This window comes from Monodon monoceros, unplaced genomic scaffold (genome assembly GCF_005190385.1).
Source record: "Monodon monoceros isolate NGI ecotype Baffin Bay Population unplaced genomic scaffold, NGI_Narwhal_1 Super_Scaffold_7, whole genome shotgun sequence".
Taxonomy (NCBI): Eukaryota; Metazoa; Chordata; class Mammalia; order Artiodactyla; family Monodontidae; genus Monodon; species Monodon monoceros.
Genome location: NW_021703784.1, coordinates 8,705,485 through 8,722,855, shown reverse-complemented (window position 1 = coordinate 8,722,855; position 17,371 = coordinate 8,705,485). Strand labels below are relative to the sequence as shown.

General features: G+C 55.8%; 2 protein-coding genes across 3 annotated transcripts; both read right to left on the bottom strand.

Moving 5' to 3' along the window:
- Positions 1–639: 639 nt before the first annotated feature.
- Positions 640–5,852, bottom strand: VSIG2 (V-set and immunoglobulin domain containing 2). Of its 2 annotated transcripts, XM_029208492.1 has the most exons (7): positions 5,399–5,852; positions 4,859–5,022; positions 4,067–4,274; positions 3,127–3,285; positions 2,036–2,155; positions 1,780–1,924; positions 640–826 (listed from the first exon to the last, which is right to left on the bottom strand). In XM_029208492.1, the coding sequence occupies exons 1-7, from the start codon at positions 5,457–5,459 to the stop codon at positions 694–696; spliced, it is 990 nt and encodes a 329-aa protein (XP_029064325.1). In that variant the 5' UTR covers positions 5,460–5,852; the 3' UTR covers positions 640–693. The 2 variants fall into 2 exon arrangements, with proteins under 2 accessions (XP_029064325.1, XP_029064324.1); XM_029208491.1 differs by lacking the exon at positions 5,399–5,852 and having other exon boundaries at positions 4,859–5,113.
- A 719-nt stretch (positions 5,853–6,571) lies between these two features.
- On the bottom strand, positions 6,572–14,838 carry ESAM (endothelial cell adhesion molecule). Its single transcript, XM_029206987.1, has 7 exons — positions 14,626–14,838; positions 11,013–11,209; positions 9,742–9,943; positions 9,419–9,574; positions 8,042–8,164; positions 7,635–7,761; positions 6,572–7,416 (listed from the first exon to the last, which is right to left on the bottom strand). Exons 1-7 carry the CDS (start codon positions 14,693–14,695, stop codon positions 7,101–7,103), a joined length of 1,191 nt encoding a protein of 396 aa, XP_029062820.1. The 5' UTR covers positions 14,696–14,838; the 3' UTR covers positions 6,572–7,100.
- Between the last annotated feature and the right edge of the window lie 2,533 nt (positions 14,839–17,371).

The following is a 17,371-nucleotide window of genomic DNA, read 5'->3' as shown; positions in this document are numbered from 1 at the left end:
GCAGCTAAAGGGGGCGCCGTGCCTCTCTGCGCTGTTCACGTCCCAGCTTAGTCCCAGAACTTTGGATAGGGGAGGAGGGTTTTTATGGTGTCGGATACCCCTTGCTGTGATCGGAAGTCCCCATTTCACACCCCAACCCCACACCTGCCTGTAATCTGCCCTCCCCTCTCCCCAGCGCACCCCGAGAGCCGCCTCTCCAGCTGTCTGCTTGTTTCTGCAAAGGCCGAGTGTGGGGGAGGCTCGGTAGGAGGAGTCTTCCGCGGCCCCGCCCCCACGGGCTCCTGGGGCTGTGGCCGGGAGGGTTTTTATCTCCGTGTGTGCATGTGACCGTGCTGGGTTGGAATGTGAACAATAAAGAGGAATGTCCAAGTGTTCAGAGGGTGCCGGGGGGGAGGGAGTTTGGGTGCACAAGGCCACCGTTCGAAATTTTGAACAATCTCCTTTGACCGAACCAAAAAGTGGAGGTGGACAGGGGGAAGGGAGGAGAGGAACCTGGGTTAGAACGTACCTTCGGAACCAACCAGACTTCCCGCCTACAGCATCCCCTCTGGGACTTCAAGCCCGCTCCTTCCCTTACCGGTAACACCCTCTGGGCCGCCTAGAGGAATTGGCTATACAGGCAGAAAGAAGGAGACAATATGGTACCCAAAGGCTTTACTTCTTGATATTCCCCCTCAGGGATCCGGAGAGAAATCAGACAAGCATAGGGAGCTTAGACTTGGTGGTCGTCACAGTGCTGGCAGACGGGGGCCTCTCCAGGAGCCCATTGTTAGAATCGGCCCTCACAGAAGTTTGCTCAGAAATCCCAGGTGCGGTGGCATCCTCCCTGATAAACATAAGCAATTCTTAGTGAAGGCTGGAAGCATCCCTCAGAGCACCATCATCCTCTAACCCAGGGACTTCTAATTTTCACTCTGCATAGGAATCATGGTGGAACTTTGGTTGAAATGAAGATTTCAGGCCCCATCACCCCAACACACACACACACACACACACACACACACACACACACACACACACAGATTCTGCTTCAGGAGGAATAGGAAGTGGCTTGAATCTGCATGTTTAACAAGCTCCTGGTGACTTCTGTTCGAGTAATCTGAGGACCACACTTGGAGAAATATTGCTCTGATCCCTATTCTGGACCCCATGACTGACAGCTGAAGTTGAGGACAGGCGGCTTTTGCCCCTCCTTTCCTTACTGCCCCCCACACAAGAACGAAACTCAGCTGGGTGCTCAGGACAAACAACTGGCCTCCACATCCTGTCGATGTGTATAAAAGGCCTTAAATAGTGAAAAGTAAAAATTCTTCTAAGTGTGAGGAGGTGAGGGCAGCTCATGAACCAAGCCCTCTGCCCTGCACACTTCGCTCACACGCTCAACTACACGGGCTGTACTGCCACTCCTACCACAAAAGCCCAGGGCTGAGCAGCACCCCGTGCCCTGACCGCCCCCCAACAAAGGTGTCAGAGTTTGAGGGCTGAAATCACCAACTCTTTTTTTTTTTTTTTTTTTTTGCGATACACGGGCCTCTCACTGTTGTGGCCTCTCCCGTTGCGGAGCACAGGCTCCGGACGCCCAGGCTCAGCGGCCATGGCTCACGGGCCCAGCCGCTCCGCAACATGTGGGATCTTCCCGGACTGGGGCACGAACCCGTGTCCCCTGCATCGGCAGGCGGACTCTCAACCACTACGCCACCAGGGAAGCCCTGAAGTCACCAACTCTTAACCCAAGCCCTTTCTTCCCACTCTGCACCAGCCCTCAGCCCTCCTGCTCACCGTAGGTCACTACCCCCATATGTCTCCTTGGGCTTCTTCCTCCTGTCTTTCTGGAACCGTATCAGGCAGAACACAGCAACTGACAGGAAGAGCACGCCCAGCAGCACCCCGATCACAGCCCCGGCCACTCGGCCTTTGGAAGGCTCTAGGAGACACAGGATCCTCAGAGCTGCAGACCTTCCTTGGTGCCTCAGATAGCGTCATGCAGACCCCCAACCCAGGCCTGCCAGCCCAGCCTTTGCCCAGCATCCCCTACCAGTCACAGAGAGGGTCAGCTCACAGGATGCGCTGCCCATCTGGTTGGTGGCCACACAGCGGTAGGTGCCCGAGGAAGCCAGGGAGAGATTGGTGAGAATGAGCCGGCCGGACACCTCATCTAGAGGGTAAAGAGGAAGTGTTCCATCATTCATTCAACTCACAGTGAGCTATACTATGACAAAAGCATATTTCATTTCATCTTACAATAATCCTGTCAGGAAGGGACTAACCTCATTCTATTAGTGGGGAAACTGGCTCAGAGAAGGAAAGTAATTGTCCAAGGCGACCCAGAGAGGAAGTGTCAAAACCACTGCAACTTCTGCACTCTTCCCACACTACACAGCTGCCTTTTCAGGGAAGGGGGAGACAGCACACACATGAAGGGTTCAGAAACCACAGTGGAATCGGGGTGGGGTGTCTACTGGCTATTGTCAGGTTCTTGGTTGGGGGAAAAGGGCTTGATTGCTGGAAACTGTGCCCTCTGGGTGGCTCTAAGCTGACCCAAATGCTCTTCTAAGCTGCTTCTTACCTTGCCTTTAGAAGGAAGAGCACACATTGGGAAGTGATCTGGGGGGCTCTCCGGATTGATAAAGGGGCTTGCTGGGGCTGGGAGGAGAACCAGGGCACTGAAGCCAGCATAAGGAGGCTGGGAAGCCAAGGCTCTTAGACAGTCACATGGTTCCTTGAAGAAACTGGCTAAATGATTCAAGCCAGTCCATGCTACTCTTCCTCGGCTTCCTCTCTAGGAAGTTTGGAAATGATTCATGACCCTCAAGAAATCTAAAAGGAATCCCGACCCCCAAAATAGGCAAGTGGGAATCATAGAATGCCCCTGCCTTCCACTCTCTTCCAGGATATCAGAAGTACATTTAGCTTGAATAATGCTCCGGGGACCACGCAGCCACAGACTGTACAGGAAGACAGGAGGGAACAATAACAGAAGCCAGGGAAGAAGCAGGGGAAAGGTATAGCAGTGTGTCTCATACCTGCAAGCTTGGAACTCGTACTGTGGGCGTGTGGAGTTTAGAGGTCAGATTTGCCCAGGTTCTGAGTCCCTTCTTCCTTGAAGAAGGTGGTGTGGGCCCTTACCTTGTACCATGCTGCCGGGAGGTGGTGTAGGAGAAGATCCAAGGCGGATCCAGTTGTACACTGGCCTGGGGGCTCCCTCGGAAGAGCTGCATCTCAATGCAGCAGAGGCCCCCACGGAGGTTTGACCACTCTGACTGCACGAGGGGCTATTGGGAGGCACTGCAAAAATCACAGGAAGTACCTTAGCCCTCTTCTAACCCCACCCCCATGAAGTGCTAGGTTTCCTGCTTCAATACCTCCTACCACGTAGCGGTCCACCTCTATTCACATACCACTGCATCCCAGGGAAATGATTTCCACTATTGGAAATTCTGATTGTTAGAAAATTCTTCTTCATGTTGAACCAAAATCTGTGTTAGTATAATATCCCGGTTGGTCCCAATACCTGCCCTCTGGGCCCACAAAGAGAAATGACAAAAACTCTCCTCCCCGGGACAGCCCTTCAGATATTTGAATGCAGCTGTCACACACCACCTCCTAAGTCTTCTCTTTTCCATCTAAACACCTCCAGCCCCTTTAATAGTTTCTTCTGTTTGCTCATCTCCAAGCAGGCTCTAGTTTGGGGTGAGATGGGTGCTCTGAACACAAAGTTAGTGGTTAGTGACAGGGGCCCTTTTTCCTTTAATGGGCACTCCCCCTCTCTGCTACTGACCTAGAGAGGGACAGAAACCTAGCTACAAATGGGAGGTTCCCCCAAAGATGGAGCTCTTGGGGGCATGACTCAGATCCCTATCTGTGGGAGCGACTGAGGGAGGAGGCGTTCTTTGTGGAGGGTGGAGCAGGGGTAGGATTGGAGGACTTTGGGAGGGAGGCATTTTCCTTCGGGGTCCCCAGTGCAGTTGTGCCCTTGGGCTGGAAATCAGGATAGGGGAGGATTTAGCAGGGCCAGTGCAATCTTTCAGGTTATGTGGGTGGCTGGTGGGTCCCCAGCCTGCCTCACCCAGCACAGTAAGGTTGATTAACCCCAACCCATTGGTGTAGAAATCTGGCGGGTTGTTAACATGGCAGAGGTAGGTTCCAGTGTCCGAGGGGTGGACATCAGTCAGTTTCAGGGTGGCCACTCCCCCTGTGGGGGGGTTCTGAAGTAGGCTGGCCCTCTCTGCCTTAGAACCAGTTGGATACAGCTGGCCGTTGGTGAAGTACAGGATCTGGGGAGAAGCAGAAGACACATATGTGCTTTTTGCCACCTGGCGTCAACTCTGTAGTCCTTCTTCAACGCGGGGATTAGAAGCCCCTCCCTTATGGCCACCAGGGAAGCTGATACTCTGTAGCCAGAACCAGGGAGGTCTATCTGTCGCCAAATACCATCCCTTCCCAGGTGCTGAATGAACTAGAGTCATTGCTTTCCGCTAAGCATGCTCTCAGTCTGGGGGGAGGGGAAGCAAATATTCCCGGAGGGGGCAGCATTTTTATCCTGCTTTTAATCACAACAGCTTAGCCTTGGTGGGTTTATGAACTGACACTGGAGCGGCACTAACGTACAGGGGTTGCATGGAGGAACTCGGGGAGGCGGCTGGATACACAGGGCTGTATGTGTGATATAGCCTCACGGAGACTGCGTTCCTAAGAAGATCTAGAAAGATCTTTTTCATCCAAGCATACTGATCCACAAATGCGCCCTCTCCGACCCCCTCGCCCTCATCGCTGGGTGGGTCCCCTGTTCCTGCCTCTCTTGGCCAAGCCCGCCAAAGGCAGGAGGGCCCCCCATTCCGCGCGGGTGCCCTCAGCTCACGGGTTGGGACGAGGAGACAGGCCTCCCAGGCTGCACGAAGCTCCACTCCAGGGCGAAGTTGTCTCCCACCGACGTGCTGTAGCTGCACGTCAGCTCGGCGGTCTTGCCCACCGGCACGCTCAGGGGCTCGGTGGGCACCTTCACCTCCACGGCCAGCCCGGGGGCTGCAGTGGCCGAAAGGCCGGCGGGAGAAGCGCTCAGGTGACGCGGCCGGGGTGCCCTTCTTCCCCTGGGGCTCAACTCCCTCTGCTCCATCCCTCCCTTCCTGAAGCCTGAGGTTTCCAGGAGGGAGGAGCCCACACACCACCGGCTCTTTGGGTGGAAGGAACTGAAAGGGCCAAGACTGGGCCCGGTCTGAGGGTGTGCTTGTCGGGGAAAGGAAAACAAAAGTCGGGTGGTGGTTACACCCTCCCGAGAGGCCCAACTTATCTGCTGGCCCAGCGGCCTCCTCTGTCCTCCACCCTCCCAGCGGCCTTCGACGTCTTCTACCGGGCTCTGGCCCCGCCCCCTCCCACCGCCGTCCGCTGGCCCCCTCCTTACCACTCAAGCAGACCCAGCCCAGCAGCGCTCCGCAGAGGAAGGACCCCTGGAGCCAGGCCATGGCCGCGTCCTGACGGCTCTTGGTCCGTCAGGGTGTCTGGCTCTGGGAGAAGGTAGCGAGTGCCCACAGGGCAGCCTCCTGGTGCCGGGCCCCAGCGAGACTGGCTATCTCAGAGCAAACAAGGGGAGAGGCCTGGCCCTCAGGTAAGGAAGTGCTCCTCCCTCCTCCAGGCCCCAGTACAGGAATCATTCTAGCCCTACTCCCTTCTTTTGTCCCCTTCCCCCCAATTTCTGAAGCAGTCAGGCCCTGGGGAAAGGGCTGGGCCTGGGGTGGGCACTTCAGGACAGGAGAGAGATCAAAACTGGTGCTCTGTAGGAAAAGAGTGACCCAGGAGGAAGAGGGAGGCATTCTGATAACCTGGGAGCTGGCAAATGACGTCACCACTTTGGGGTCTCACACTGTGAGCTCGAGCCCCAGGCCAAGGCCCTACCACCCCCTTCAGAGTCTTGCTCCTTCTGAGCCCCTCAGCCCCTCTTCCAGTTAATCCTCTGAGAGCCCTTCTTTGGCACCTTTATCACCACTTGTTGAGGCAGGAGTCTCCATGGAAACTACAAGCCCTCCCTCCTCCCAGAGCCACCCCATTTCACGGGCAGAGAAACTGAGGTCTGGAGGAGCCCCTACCCTTGGTAGGAAAAGGTGTGGCAGGACTGGGGTGGACACACCGCCACCACATCCTGTGCCTGGCTCCCCCCCAGTATGAGGGGGCTCACTGCTGGACGGGCAAAAAGACGGGTAAGGATTCAGTGGTCTGGGAGAGGAGCAGAAGCCAGGTTCTTCTCCTCTGCTCTTGAGGAGGAAACAGGAGATAAGCGCACACACACCTGAGCTGTGAGCGCTCAAGCTCCCGCAGAGAGTCACCAATTTTATCCCCTTGCTGCTCAAAGTGAGTGAGGTTCTCCCAGCCCCAAGCTCTTTGTGCCTCTCCACCACTGCCTGACAGCAAATGACCCTTTTAAGGACTCTAGGAGAGCTGTCCCGAGCCGGTAACCAAGCTGGAGGCTGTGCGGAGAAGCCCTTCTGGGCCCACCGCCTGGGCAGGGCCCTTTTTGCATCATCGTGAGACTCAGCTGCTCCTGGGGCTCCAAGCTTGCGAAGGCGATTTGACTCCCACCTTCCACACAAACACAACGCATCTTTATTGGAGTTTGCAAAGTCAAAACAAAACCATGCATTTCAAGTTAGTATAAAAAATATCTTCCTCATCCCCTGCCCCAACAAAACCCAACCAAACCAGCAGGACAGGTTATATTAACGCTGGGAGCTGGAGGGGGAGTGAAGGATGAGGTTAGGTGGGACGGGGTACAGACCAAGGGGGCCTGGAGGACTGGTTGACTGGCGGTCCCTACCAGGCCCTGGGGGATGAGGGTGAGAGGCGGAGGTAGCAATCTCAGCGGCATCCCACTGCAGTCTTAAAGGAGCCCGGGGCGGGGGCCTTCCTAATCCTAGGTCCACGTCCTCTTCTTCTACCTCCTCGAAGTTTGGGTCTTAACTGAGACTCAGTTTGCCCATAGTAAAGAAAGGTGGGGGCAGAGGACCAGAGGTCTGGAAGGCGGCCACCCTCCCAAGGCTCAGGCCTCTGTGTTAGGGGTGACCCCTGTAGGAAGGAGAAGCCGGACGCTCAGCCAGCGAGTGGCTGGGCCATCACACCAGAGACCCAGCCTGACTCCGGGCGGGAACCATCACAGGGACAGCACCCATGCGGCTCAGAGCAGAAGAAGAGACCCCCCCAGCGATGGGGGATATTGGCTGAGGGCGGGCCCCATCTGTTCTGGGCAGCCTTGGTGAGGGCAGGACCTGACTGGAGAGGCTGGGTGTGGGGCTCAATGCACCAGGCCTGGGAGGGCCTTGGGGTGGCCGAAGGGCTCGTGCCGAGGTAACAGAGGAGAGGGTCCCATTCTTGGAGATTGTGTCTGAGCCCTTGGGCCAGGGCAGGGTCCTGGGAGCGATGGCGTCCTCCCTAGTCATCAAAGAAGCGATAAGAGGTCAGAAGCCGGAAGGGGGAAGGGGGAGAGTTCCCACGTGCTTTGTCTTACTCTCACCTCCCCTCTTCTTCAACTCTCCTTAAAATCTGCCCACAGGAAGGATGGTTCAGCCACCGCCCAACCTTCCGTTAGATGAGAGCTGCCCGAATTCCCAAGGAGAGCCCTCATCTTGGCAGAGACCAGGGACACTTACTTGATATCGTTGGCCGGCTCCTCTAGGGCCTTGCCCCGGCGTTGGTACAACAAGACCAGCCCAACCAGGAGCCCCAATCCAACCACGGTGCCCACGACAGCTCCAGCAACCACCGTAGCCTCAGGCCCTGGAAAAACCTTGCCGTCAGAGGGGGACTCTCAGCTTATTCCCTGGCCCTTTCCAACCCCACTGCCCCACTGCCCTACCACCACCATACACATTTTCTCTCTTTGTTAAGAAGAAGGTGACTGTCAAGAAGAAAGTGGTCACTGACCAAGCACCTGCATGAACATTTGACCAAGACAAGCTCCTTGTCCTGTTATAATGAAAGGCCTCCTCCCCTCTCTTGCAAACCCACCCCCCCCATTGACCAATCTTCTCCCTAACCACACTTACCCCTCACTGACCTGTGCTCACTTTCAGGGTCACATTGCACTGGGCACTGCCCACCTCATTGTGGGCCTTGCAGATATACACTCCAGACATGGAAGTGGAAAGGTTTTTGAGGTTTAAAGACCCATGGATGGCATCTGTGGACACAATTTAGCCGTCAGTCCAGGGATCCTCTTTCCCATAAAAAACATCCTGCCCCTCCTCTGGAATGTCCTCTTTGACTCCCTGGGACAGACTCCCTGGCTATCCATTCCCTGAGGGAAGGGAAAGGTGTGACAGCCAGTGTGCTGGGTTCTGCTCCCAGTTGCCTAACTGCTGGCTCAATACCTCTCTCCATTTCCACCACTCAGTGTCCCCAAGTGGTATCTGAAAGGAGGCTAAAGAGGAAGTGATGCCCAGAAAAACCAAAATCCAATTTTTACTTTTATTTCTGAATGGCGGACAGTGAGAGAGAAAGGACACTGAGTGAGGAATTAGAAAACCTAGGATCCAGAATTGGCCAGTCTTCTCCTTGGGAAGACTGGTCAATTGACTTTAAGAAAGTGACCTGCTATCTCTGGGTCCCAATTTCTTCATCTGTAAAATGGGGGTAATACGACCTACTTGATTGTGTTGAAAGGAATATATGAAGTAATCTAATGATTTTAACAGTTAAAGCTTATTGGCTGCTTACTCTGCACCAAAGACTAAGTTCTTTACATGTACTAACTTAGAAAAGTTTCACAACAAACCTATGAGATAAGCTCTATGTAAAAATAATTTTAAAACTTTTATTATAAAAATGGTCAAATGAAAAGTAGAAAGAGGGACGAAATAAAAATCCATATACCCACAACCTAGATTCAACAGTTGCTAACATTTTGCTATACTTATTTCATTTCTCTTTCTTCTGAGACATTTTAAAGTAAATACTTCAGCATGAAACTCCAAAAATAAGGAAGGACAGTGTCCTACATAACCACAATACCATTACCACACCTGATAAATTAAGACTAATTCTCCAAGAGCATCTAGTACTCCATTTTAAAATTGTTCCATCGATTATCTCAGTCAAATTGAAAAAATAAAAGTTCCAATTGCCCCCAAATGTTTTTTATAGCTGGTGTGTTCAAATCAGGGTTATTGATATCCCCATTTTACAGATGAGGAAACAGAGTCACAAAGTCACACACCTAGTGAATGCAGATCTTCTAGCCGCAGCGCCTCTTGAGTAACCTAAGTCTGCAGCACGTGCCGACACCTGGCAGGGCCTCTTTCTCCAGCCCCTCCCCCGCCCCCCCCACCCCCGCCAGTGCTTTTCAGCATTGCCTCCCCTGGCACCCCGGCCCCTCTGGTACGTCATCTTTCCTCTACCCCAGCCACACTCTCAGTGTCTCCGGAAGTTCCCTCACCTAAAACAGGTGCAAAGAAGACCTGGGAGGATGGGGGCGACCGCACCCACTGGTATTGGGCAGCGGGCTTACTCCTTGGGGACTGGCAGCTCAGGGTCACGTTGGTCCCCACGTGGGGCACGCCCCGGAGGCGGCAGGATGGAGGAGCTGGAGGAACTGGGGGAGGGGAGACAGGTTAAAAGCTCACATCCGGGGGCCAGCGGCTCCCCTCCCCCGCTCCCACACACGGACCCCCGTCACTCTGTTTGCCCCTCCCCCAACCTTCACACTCAGTCGCTTGGGGGAGAGACCTGCCCGACCTCCCACGGGTGCCTCTCACTTACCCAGCACATTGAGTTCTAAAGTCTTGCTGCTGTGACCTCGAACAGTGCCTTGACTGTCTTGCAAGTTCACGGAACAGAGGTAGGGTCCGGCGTCTTTCTCCTGGAGGTCCTGCAGCCGCAGTGACACATTCCGGGAGGGCATGGGGTAGACCAGGGATGCTCCAGGCTTGCTTGATGTGACCCCACTGATGTGCGCCAACACCTGGTGGGCGGGCGTCACACCTCCCCATTATTACTTGTCTGCTCTGTGCCCAGGGCTCAGCTATTCCCCCTCCCCCAAACTGGGGGTCTTCAAATGCCCCTCACCTGCACCACCCCCTCTAACCTCTACCAGTTCTCCATTCACCCCTGTCTCTCTAGCTACCCTCTCACCAACCCGGGTGCTCTGCACCAGAACAGGTCCTGTTCCCCTGGGCGCTGTCTCTTCATCTCCCACTTGGGGTGTTTAGAAAGTGGTAAAATGGTTGAGGGATAATGTAAATAGGGGGTAATGTATGAAAGAAACTTAGACTGCAGGGGTAGAGCCAAGAGAAAAAATATCCTTTTAAATTTTCTTTTTCTTGAAGATCCCCACCCCACCCCCCCAGTGTATAAGCCCATGCCCTACCCCTACAATCTAAGTTTCTTTCATACGTACCCCCTACTTATCAAATGACCTCCTGAACACACTTTCTAGGACCTTGCAAGGAGTCCGGCAAATAAGCAGCTCTGAAAATGACGTCTCCTTGGCTTCTGGGTAAATTTGCCTCTGAGTCTTCGTCTGATGTCCGGAAGGAAGATAGGTGAGAGATTGTAGGAGGACATGTACCCTTGCCTCTCAAGGAGGTTATATGGGAGCCGCGGGACAGATAATCATTTGGAAAGAGAAGCGGCCTGTGACAATGTCCAAAGCACAGATAATGTGAAAACAGGAAGATGCTCAACTTTTAAAAGTTGTGTGATACATGCTCTAACCCTTCCTGTTTCCTATACCCTCAATCCTCACTTTCCCCCTTGCCCGGCAAAGTAAAACGCCTCTCCACTTGTCAGTGTTTGGTGTGCTCGAGTTCTAGGGAAACCTGGGAAAAGGAGAATTCTTTGGGGAAGCCTCCAAGATCAAAACAAAAATTGAACCGGTGAGGTGGACCTTGCTTTTCCCTGACACTCCTTCGAATCAGCCATCCCCTGGCCACCCCTCCCACCGTTGCCCGCTCTTCCCTGCTCCCCACCCCGCCCCCGGCCCCGCCCCACCTCCGGCGTAGCGAGCCTCCGGCCGAGATGATTTCCCTCACCTGGCTCATATTCATATTCTTCCCTTCCAGTAAGAACCATATCACGGTGGGCACCTCCCAAGGCTTGGGCTTGGTCGAAGCTTGGTCCCCTTGCAGGGTGTACCACGCCGGGAGCACCACTTCCGCTCCCTCTACCGCACGCAACTTGGTGAGGCCGGCGGGCACGTGCAGCTCCACTTGGGCCCGCGAGGGGGACGCTGGGGATGAGAGCGAGGAGGGTGAGCGCGGAGCCCAAGGACCCAGCTCAGCGCGGCGGCAGGAGAGGACGAACCTCGCGGGGTCCCGCCACCGTAGGCCTCGAAGACTGCCCAGGGCCCGCTGGCCTGGGATCCCATTGTCAATTTCATCAGCGCTTCTTCTCCCCAACCTCAGCCCGCTGGCTTGCAGCAGGGATAGGGACCCGTGTCTACGCATTTATTTGTACCCAGAGGCACAGATTTCCGCGCACCAAGAGGAGGAGGGGAGATTTCCAGCGAGAAGGGAAAGACATCCAAGAGGAAGGGAAGAGTTAATACTTTTTATCTACACTCTACGTAGGCCACTTGCTCCCCCAATTTTCCTGGGCGGAAAGGCGCCGGTCGGGATCAAGAGCGTTCCCATCTCCTGCGTTCTCAAACAGATGCGCGGAGGGGGGTGGGAGGGTTAATCGGTTACCGATTAACTCCGCGGCTCCTTCTGAACTACTCCGAGCCAGGGAAGCCGGAGTGGCCCAGTGGCTAACCCGGCCCAGTGACTGCCCGTGCTCCCGGGCCTCCCGCTAGGTTCCCACACGTGGGCTTCCCCAGGAAAGTTCCCAAGGGCCCTTTTGGGGCCCAGGGGATCTGGGCGGGTCGCAGGGAATCCTGGCAGAGCTAGAGGAGAATGAAGGTCCCCTGACAATCAAGTACAAAGCAATCAAGTACAGAGCTTGCCTCTGCCTGTGACTGACCTTCAGGAGGTGGCCTGGGGTGTTGGTTTCAAGGAGGGGGCTGTCGAATCAAAGCTTGCATCATGGCGCCCAGGAACACTCACTTATTGCCCTTTGGAGAGGCAACGGAGCAGCCAGTCAAAAGCCCTTTGGGGGAATAAGCTTGGGCTTGTCTGTGGCCAGGCCTGAGGATGTTGGCCGCCCTAGTTCCTAAGCCCTGCTCTCACTGAGGCCCTGAGTCCTTGGCTTCAACACTCTGCCCTGGAGTCTGAGATGCCACCTCCACGTGGTGAGCAAGGGGCCACCGCTCGGACAGCGGCCGCGCACGGGTCCGGCTTTCCACCCTGCTAGAGACCGGCTGAAGGCCTCTAAGGGCCCAGGAGTGGATCCGGCCAGGATGCACACCGCCCCCGTGGCTTCCTGGCTGCGTGTCTTTACAGAACCCCCAGCCCGATTCCTTGGCCTTCTTAGCCCCCCCCTCCCCATTTCCTGGCAGGTCCCTGTGGGCCAAGCAGGAAACTTGTGCCCGGTGATAAGCCAGAAGACAATGAGGAGGGCGCCGCTGGACCGGAGGCTCTGCAGGCAAAAACAACCTCTGCCTCAAGGAGCCTGACACCCGCTCGGGACCAGCCCGCCGGCTGGGACGCGGAGAGGCCTACGGGTGGTGCAGGCTCTGGCCCAGCCTTTCTGCCGCTCACCCCCAGCGGCCAGACACAGTTCCCGCCAGAAAGCGGCCGCGGTCCCGGGAGAGGGATGAGCCGCCTACTCCCTGGGCCCCCCGCGACCTCCCTCAAGTCCTGCATTTACAAGGTCACTTTGCCAAAGGTAGAGGGGTGGTAAATCAATAGTAATGCGGACACATTGGGGTCTGGGCAAAGGCCAGCTAGGAGCTGGAGAGGGCCCCAGGCTTCGCTGCCCTGGTCCGGGGTGTCCGCTGGAGCAGAAGCCCCTCAACTCTTCGGCCCTTTTTGCTCCCAGGTGCCACAGGGAGAGGCAAAGGGGGTGGTTGGGTCTGAGTGAAGGAGACGGGAGCCGCCCAGGAAAGGGACCCTTCTGGTCTGGTCATGCCAGACCAGAGCGTGGGGCAGGCTAGAGCACAGGAGAAGGAAAATGGGCCTGCTCCCCAGGGCTACTATTTTTAGTCTCCCTCTTTCTCTGAGAAACTCCCCCCGCGGGCTTCTCACGCCCCAGGGGCAGCATCGCTGAGCCACCGAGGAGCAAGGGAGCAGAAGGGCCTCGGTGGAGAACCCTGTCGGGCAGAGCCCAATAGAGCCTGTGCCACCCAAAGTGCTGACCATCCCGAGGGCCATTTAACCCTCAGTGGCCCCCCGGGGGTGGCCGGGTAGGGATGCTGAAGCCTGGGTCTTCAGTGTGAAATCGAGGCTCAGAGTTAGGACAGAAAGAGGACGGGTTGCCGGAGAGCTGCCTAAGACACCCTAGCTGCTAACTTGAATTTTTCTCCCTTTCTTCAGAGATCCCCAGCAGGAAGGGGGATGGGGAAGTTGGGGGTAGAATACAGAAGGGAAAGAGGTGTTGATGTTGAAGCTGGGACAGAGGGCCTGAGAAGTCAAGGGATCCTGGAGCAGCCCCACCAAGGGGCTGGTGGTCTGGTCTTGAGCCCCACTTCGTCTGGGGACCCTAATACTTCATGCCCCAACGCCCTTGCAGCACAGACTGGGCTAAAGGAGACACGGGTAAAAGTTAGGTGGGCCCCATCACTGTGGTTGAATTTCACTCTACATCTTTCCAAGTCTTACTTGCCCTGGCAACTTCCAACCTGAGAGAAATGAGGAGTTAAAGCTGACCTGGACAAACCCACCCTTCACCCTCATTCGGGATCCTTGAAGAAAGATGGCAAGAAAGCCTGGGAGGCAGCATGTGAAACAGCTTATAATGAGCTTAGTTCCTGTGGGTCCTTTGCTCCCAGATATTGCACTGGGCCACCCCAGCTCCTGGGCGCTCCTGGAGCCCTTCAAACACTCCTCAAGCACTTGCTCCAAGGAGGGGCCCTTCCTCTCTGACTCAAAGGCCCTCTTCTCTATTTCCTTTGTCCCTTTGGCTCTGGGAGCCAATGGGGGTGGTGGACCTCTTGGGGGGGGTCACAATTCTGCTCCTCTAGGCATTCAAAGCCCTCCTCCATTTCCTGTGTCCCAAATGACCTCACGGTCGTGCTTTGGGGGCACCTCCCTTGATTCCCAGGGCAGGAAGCAGGAGGAGGGGGCAAGTGGGAGGATCTGGGCTGGGGAATTGAGGTGAAGTGCGTGTGTCAAGCCCGGGAACCAGGGAATTCCCCAGGGGCTCTTGCACATCAGTTTGTGGTGGGGTGGAGGTCGGGAGGGGTCTGGAGTTAAGTCCTTAAGCTCTTTAGCCAGTGTCTCATCCAGCAGCTCAGCTCATCCGGCTCTGCTGGGTGGAGGTGGGGAGTGGGGATGAGGAATGGTTCCAACAACTCACCCCAGGCAGTGCCCTAACCCTCTCCCCGACCACAAACACACCGCACCCAAAGTGGGAGCTGTTCCCCAACGCAGCGGGGACACAAGTGATGCCCTGCGTGGGGGGAAGTATAAGGGCGGGGAGGGAAAGAGTCAGAGACGGGAGTCCTGTCCCACCCAGTTCCTCATCAGTGCCCAAAACCACCTCCCTCAGGGTCGGATTCACCCCATCTCTCCCATCTCATGTCCCCTCCAGGTCCAGGGTTTCACTCACCGAGAGTAGTCAGCCCCAGGAACAAAAACCGCAGCAAGCTGGTCGCAGGGGACCCGGGCAGGGAAACCATGGCCTTCCCTGGCCCCGACGGAGTCAGGGTCGCCGGCTCCGGGACACACCAAGCGACAGGTGCTGGGGCCGCAAGACAGCCGGAGCGGAGGCGGGAGCGGGGCCACTGACACCAAGGGCGGCTCTGGCCAGAGTCTGCGTGCGTGTGCCGGTGGTGGGGTGGGGACCGACGGGGACTGGGGGCGGGGCATTCGAGGGGGCGGAGAGGTCGCCGTCCTCGCGGGCGGGGCTCGAGGGTGACCCGCCGCAGGGGGACGCTCCTCGCGCTCCGACGGCCGGCTCCCGCGGCCTCCACCGGGTCAGGACGCAGGGTGGGGTCGGGTGAGTCGTGGCGCCCTCACAGCCGGCCGGGGGCAAGGGCAGAAGAGAAGAGCCCTAACTCTCAGACTACGCCATGGCCTTCCCCCTCCGCTAAGTGGGGTAGGAAGGAGGGCCAGGAAGGAAGGGAGGTTTGGGGATTATCCGACGTCCAGGGGCCACCCGTACCCGACACCCTAAGCGGCCGGGGCTCCCGCCCGACCAACCGGCTCCGAGCTTGGGGGTAACGCGTTCTCAGCCTAAGCGGGGAGGAGGGGAGCCGCGTTTTCCCGGGGCCACTGGGGCTCCGCAGCGTGGGGCTTGAGGCGGCAGGAAAGGTCCAGAGTGCCGGCCGCGCGGGCCCGGTTCTGCTGCCCGAAACGACCAATTTCCCAGGGCCAGGGGCGGGTTGGGCCGCGGGAGCGGGTAGAGAGAGAGGCTCAGGAAGGGAGGCGGCCACGCCCACCCCTGCACGTGCCGCGTGGCCCCGAGGCTGCGGTGGAGGATGCGCCGGCGGTGGACCCGAGGACCGTGTTCACCTGTGGCCGGACAAGACGGGGCCTCTCAGCAGGTTCTCGGAGACTCCCTAAAACCAAGGCCCGAGGGTCACCCGGAGCTTGCGCCGCAAACCCGAGCAGGGAAGTGACTGGCGCAAGGAAACCCCAGGAGCTGAGCAGGAAACTGAGGAAACAAGATCCCGGCTCCCCGCTTAACTCATAAGGCTTTGCCTTATGCAGACTGGGGAGGAGGGGGCAGCTGCGGGAAGGTAGACTGGACCAAGTCCCTCCATTTATTAATCCCCATGTCTTCGCTGCCTCCCGTCCCTCCTCAGGCCCGCTGTGATCCTTTAATTCCCGGGACTAGATCATGTTCGGGGTGAAATTTAATTTAACCGTCCCTCCCCGCGCCAGCCGGTCACAGGCACCTCTGCGCCCTCTGGCGGCCGCAGCTTTCTTACAGAAGGGCACGCACCCGTTCTGGCTTCTCGGTCGGACAGCCAAAATAAAGATGCTTCAAACATCCCTGCACGGCTCAACCACAGAGCAAAGGTCACCGAGGACAGAAAGCATAACAACGAATCCCTGGCGCTGCCTGCTCTAGGTGACAGTTGACTGGGTAGAAAAGCAGCCAGGCCTCCTGGATTCCATTTACTCCACACGGCCCTGCTCTGTTTTAACACTGAATGTGGTCTTTGAGCCTGCGCTGCCCAAGGTCTTTTTCTACACAGCGCCCCGTAGACCCTCTCAGCTGCTTCTTCCTAGTGTGACCTGCCTGGCTGCTCTTTAAATACCTGCCATGCAGTGGCTTTGAGAAATGGCTATGCAAACACTAGACTGCTCATGCAACCCCTGGAATCTAGTATTTGGCGGCTCAGTGACAGCAAAGGCAACAGGAATAGGTAACTGCTAGTCTCATATCCTTATGCAGGGCCCTCCAAACTTGGAATTGTCAAGTAGATTGTGTGTGTGTGTGTGTGTGTGTGTGTGTATGTATGTATGGGGGGAGGGTGCTGTTGGTTTGGTTTGTCTAGTCTATCACACACTTTTTCCTTTTTTTTTTTTTACTTTGGTCTTCACTGCAAAGCACCCTCTTGTAAACATCCCTCCTTTATTTCCAGGTCAGGCCTAGGTTACCCCAAATAAGTAATTCCTTCCAAAAACAGCAGTACAGTGCTCTTGGTTGTATCCCAGGAGCACCAAAGCATCTTATTACAGAGGCTGTGCTCATCCCTATCAAGTGCTACGTAAGGCAGGGAGGGCCTCAACATTCACTCAGTAGCTAACGTTCCAGGATTTGCACCCCAGATAATTTACAATATCAGAAGTAAAGATACAAATAAAGATTTGTAGGCAGTGCTTCTCTCCATGTGACACTGAAACAGTCCCTTCAGGACTCTTCCACTGCTCTCACCCAATCAAAGAATTTTCTATACTATCTCCTACTCCAGCCACTTCTTTTCTGCTGACCCTGAGGCAGTCAAGTGGTAGAAGTTAGCAGAGCTCTGGAAGTTTCTGCTGAGATGCAGTTTAGGGTGAACATTGCTCTCTACCCTTGTGTAAAATGGGAATGTTAGTGCGGATGATCTGTGAGTGACCTGAATAAACAGGTTGTGTGCAAGAGCTAAGTTCATAGTTTCATATGTTAAGAGACTTGCAGCTCACTAGTGTTTCTCCCCGTCATACCTCATCTTTTGTCTCTACAGTATTTTTTAATGCTGATTCTTACATTTGAATGTAGTGTCTCCATCCTCCTGGCATCAGTTATAAGGCTTCATTAAGGTCTAAATAGTCTTTTTGTTTTTAGAAATGCTCATATAGTTATCTGACACCCTGCTGTCCTCTTTTCTAGATTGTTCTGGCCAAAGAGAATGGATATTCAG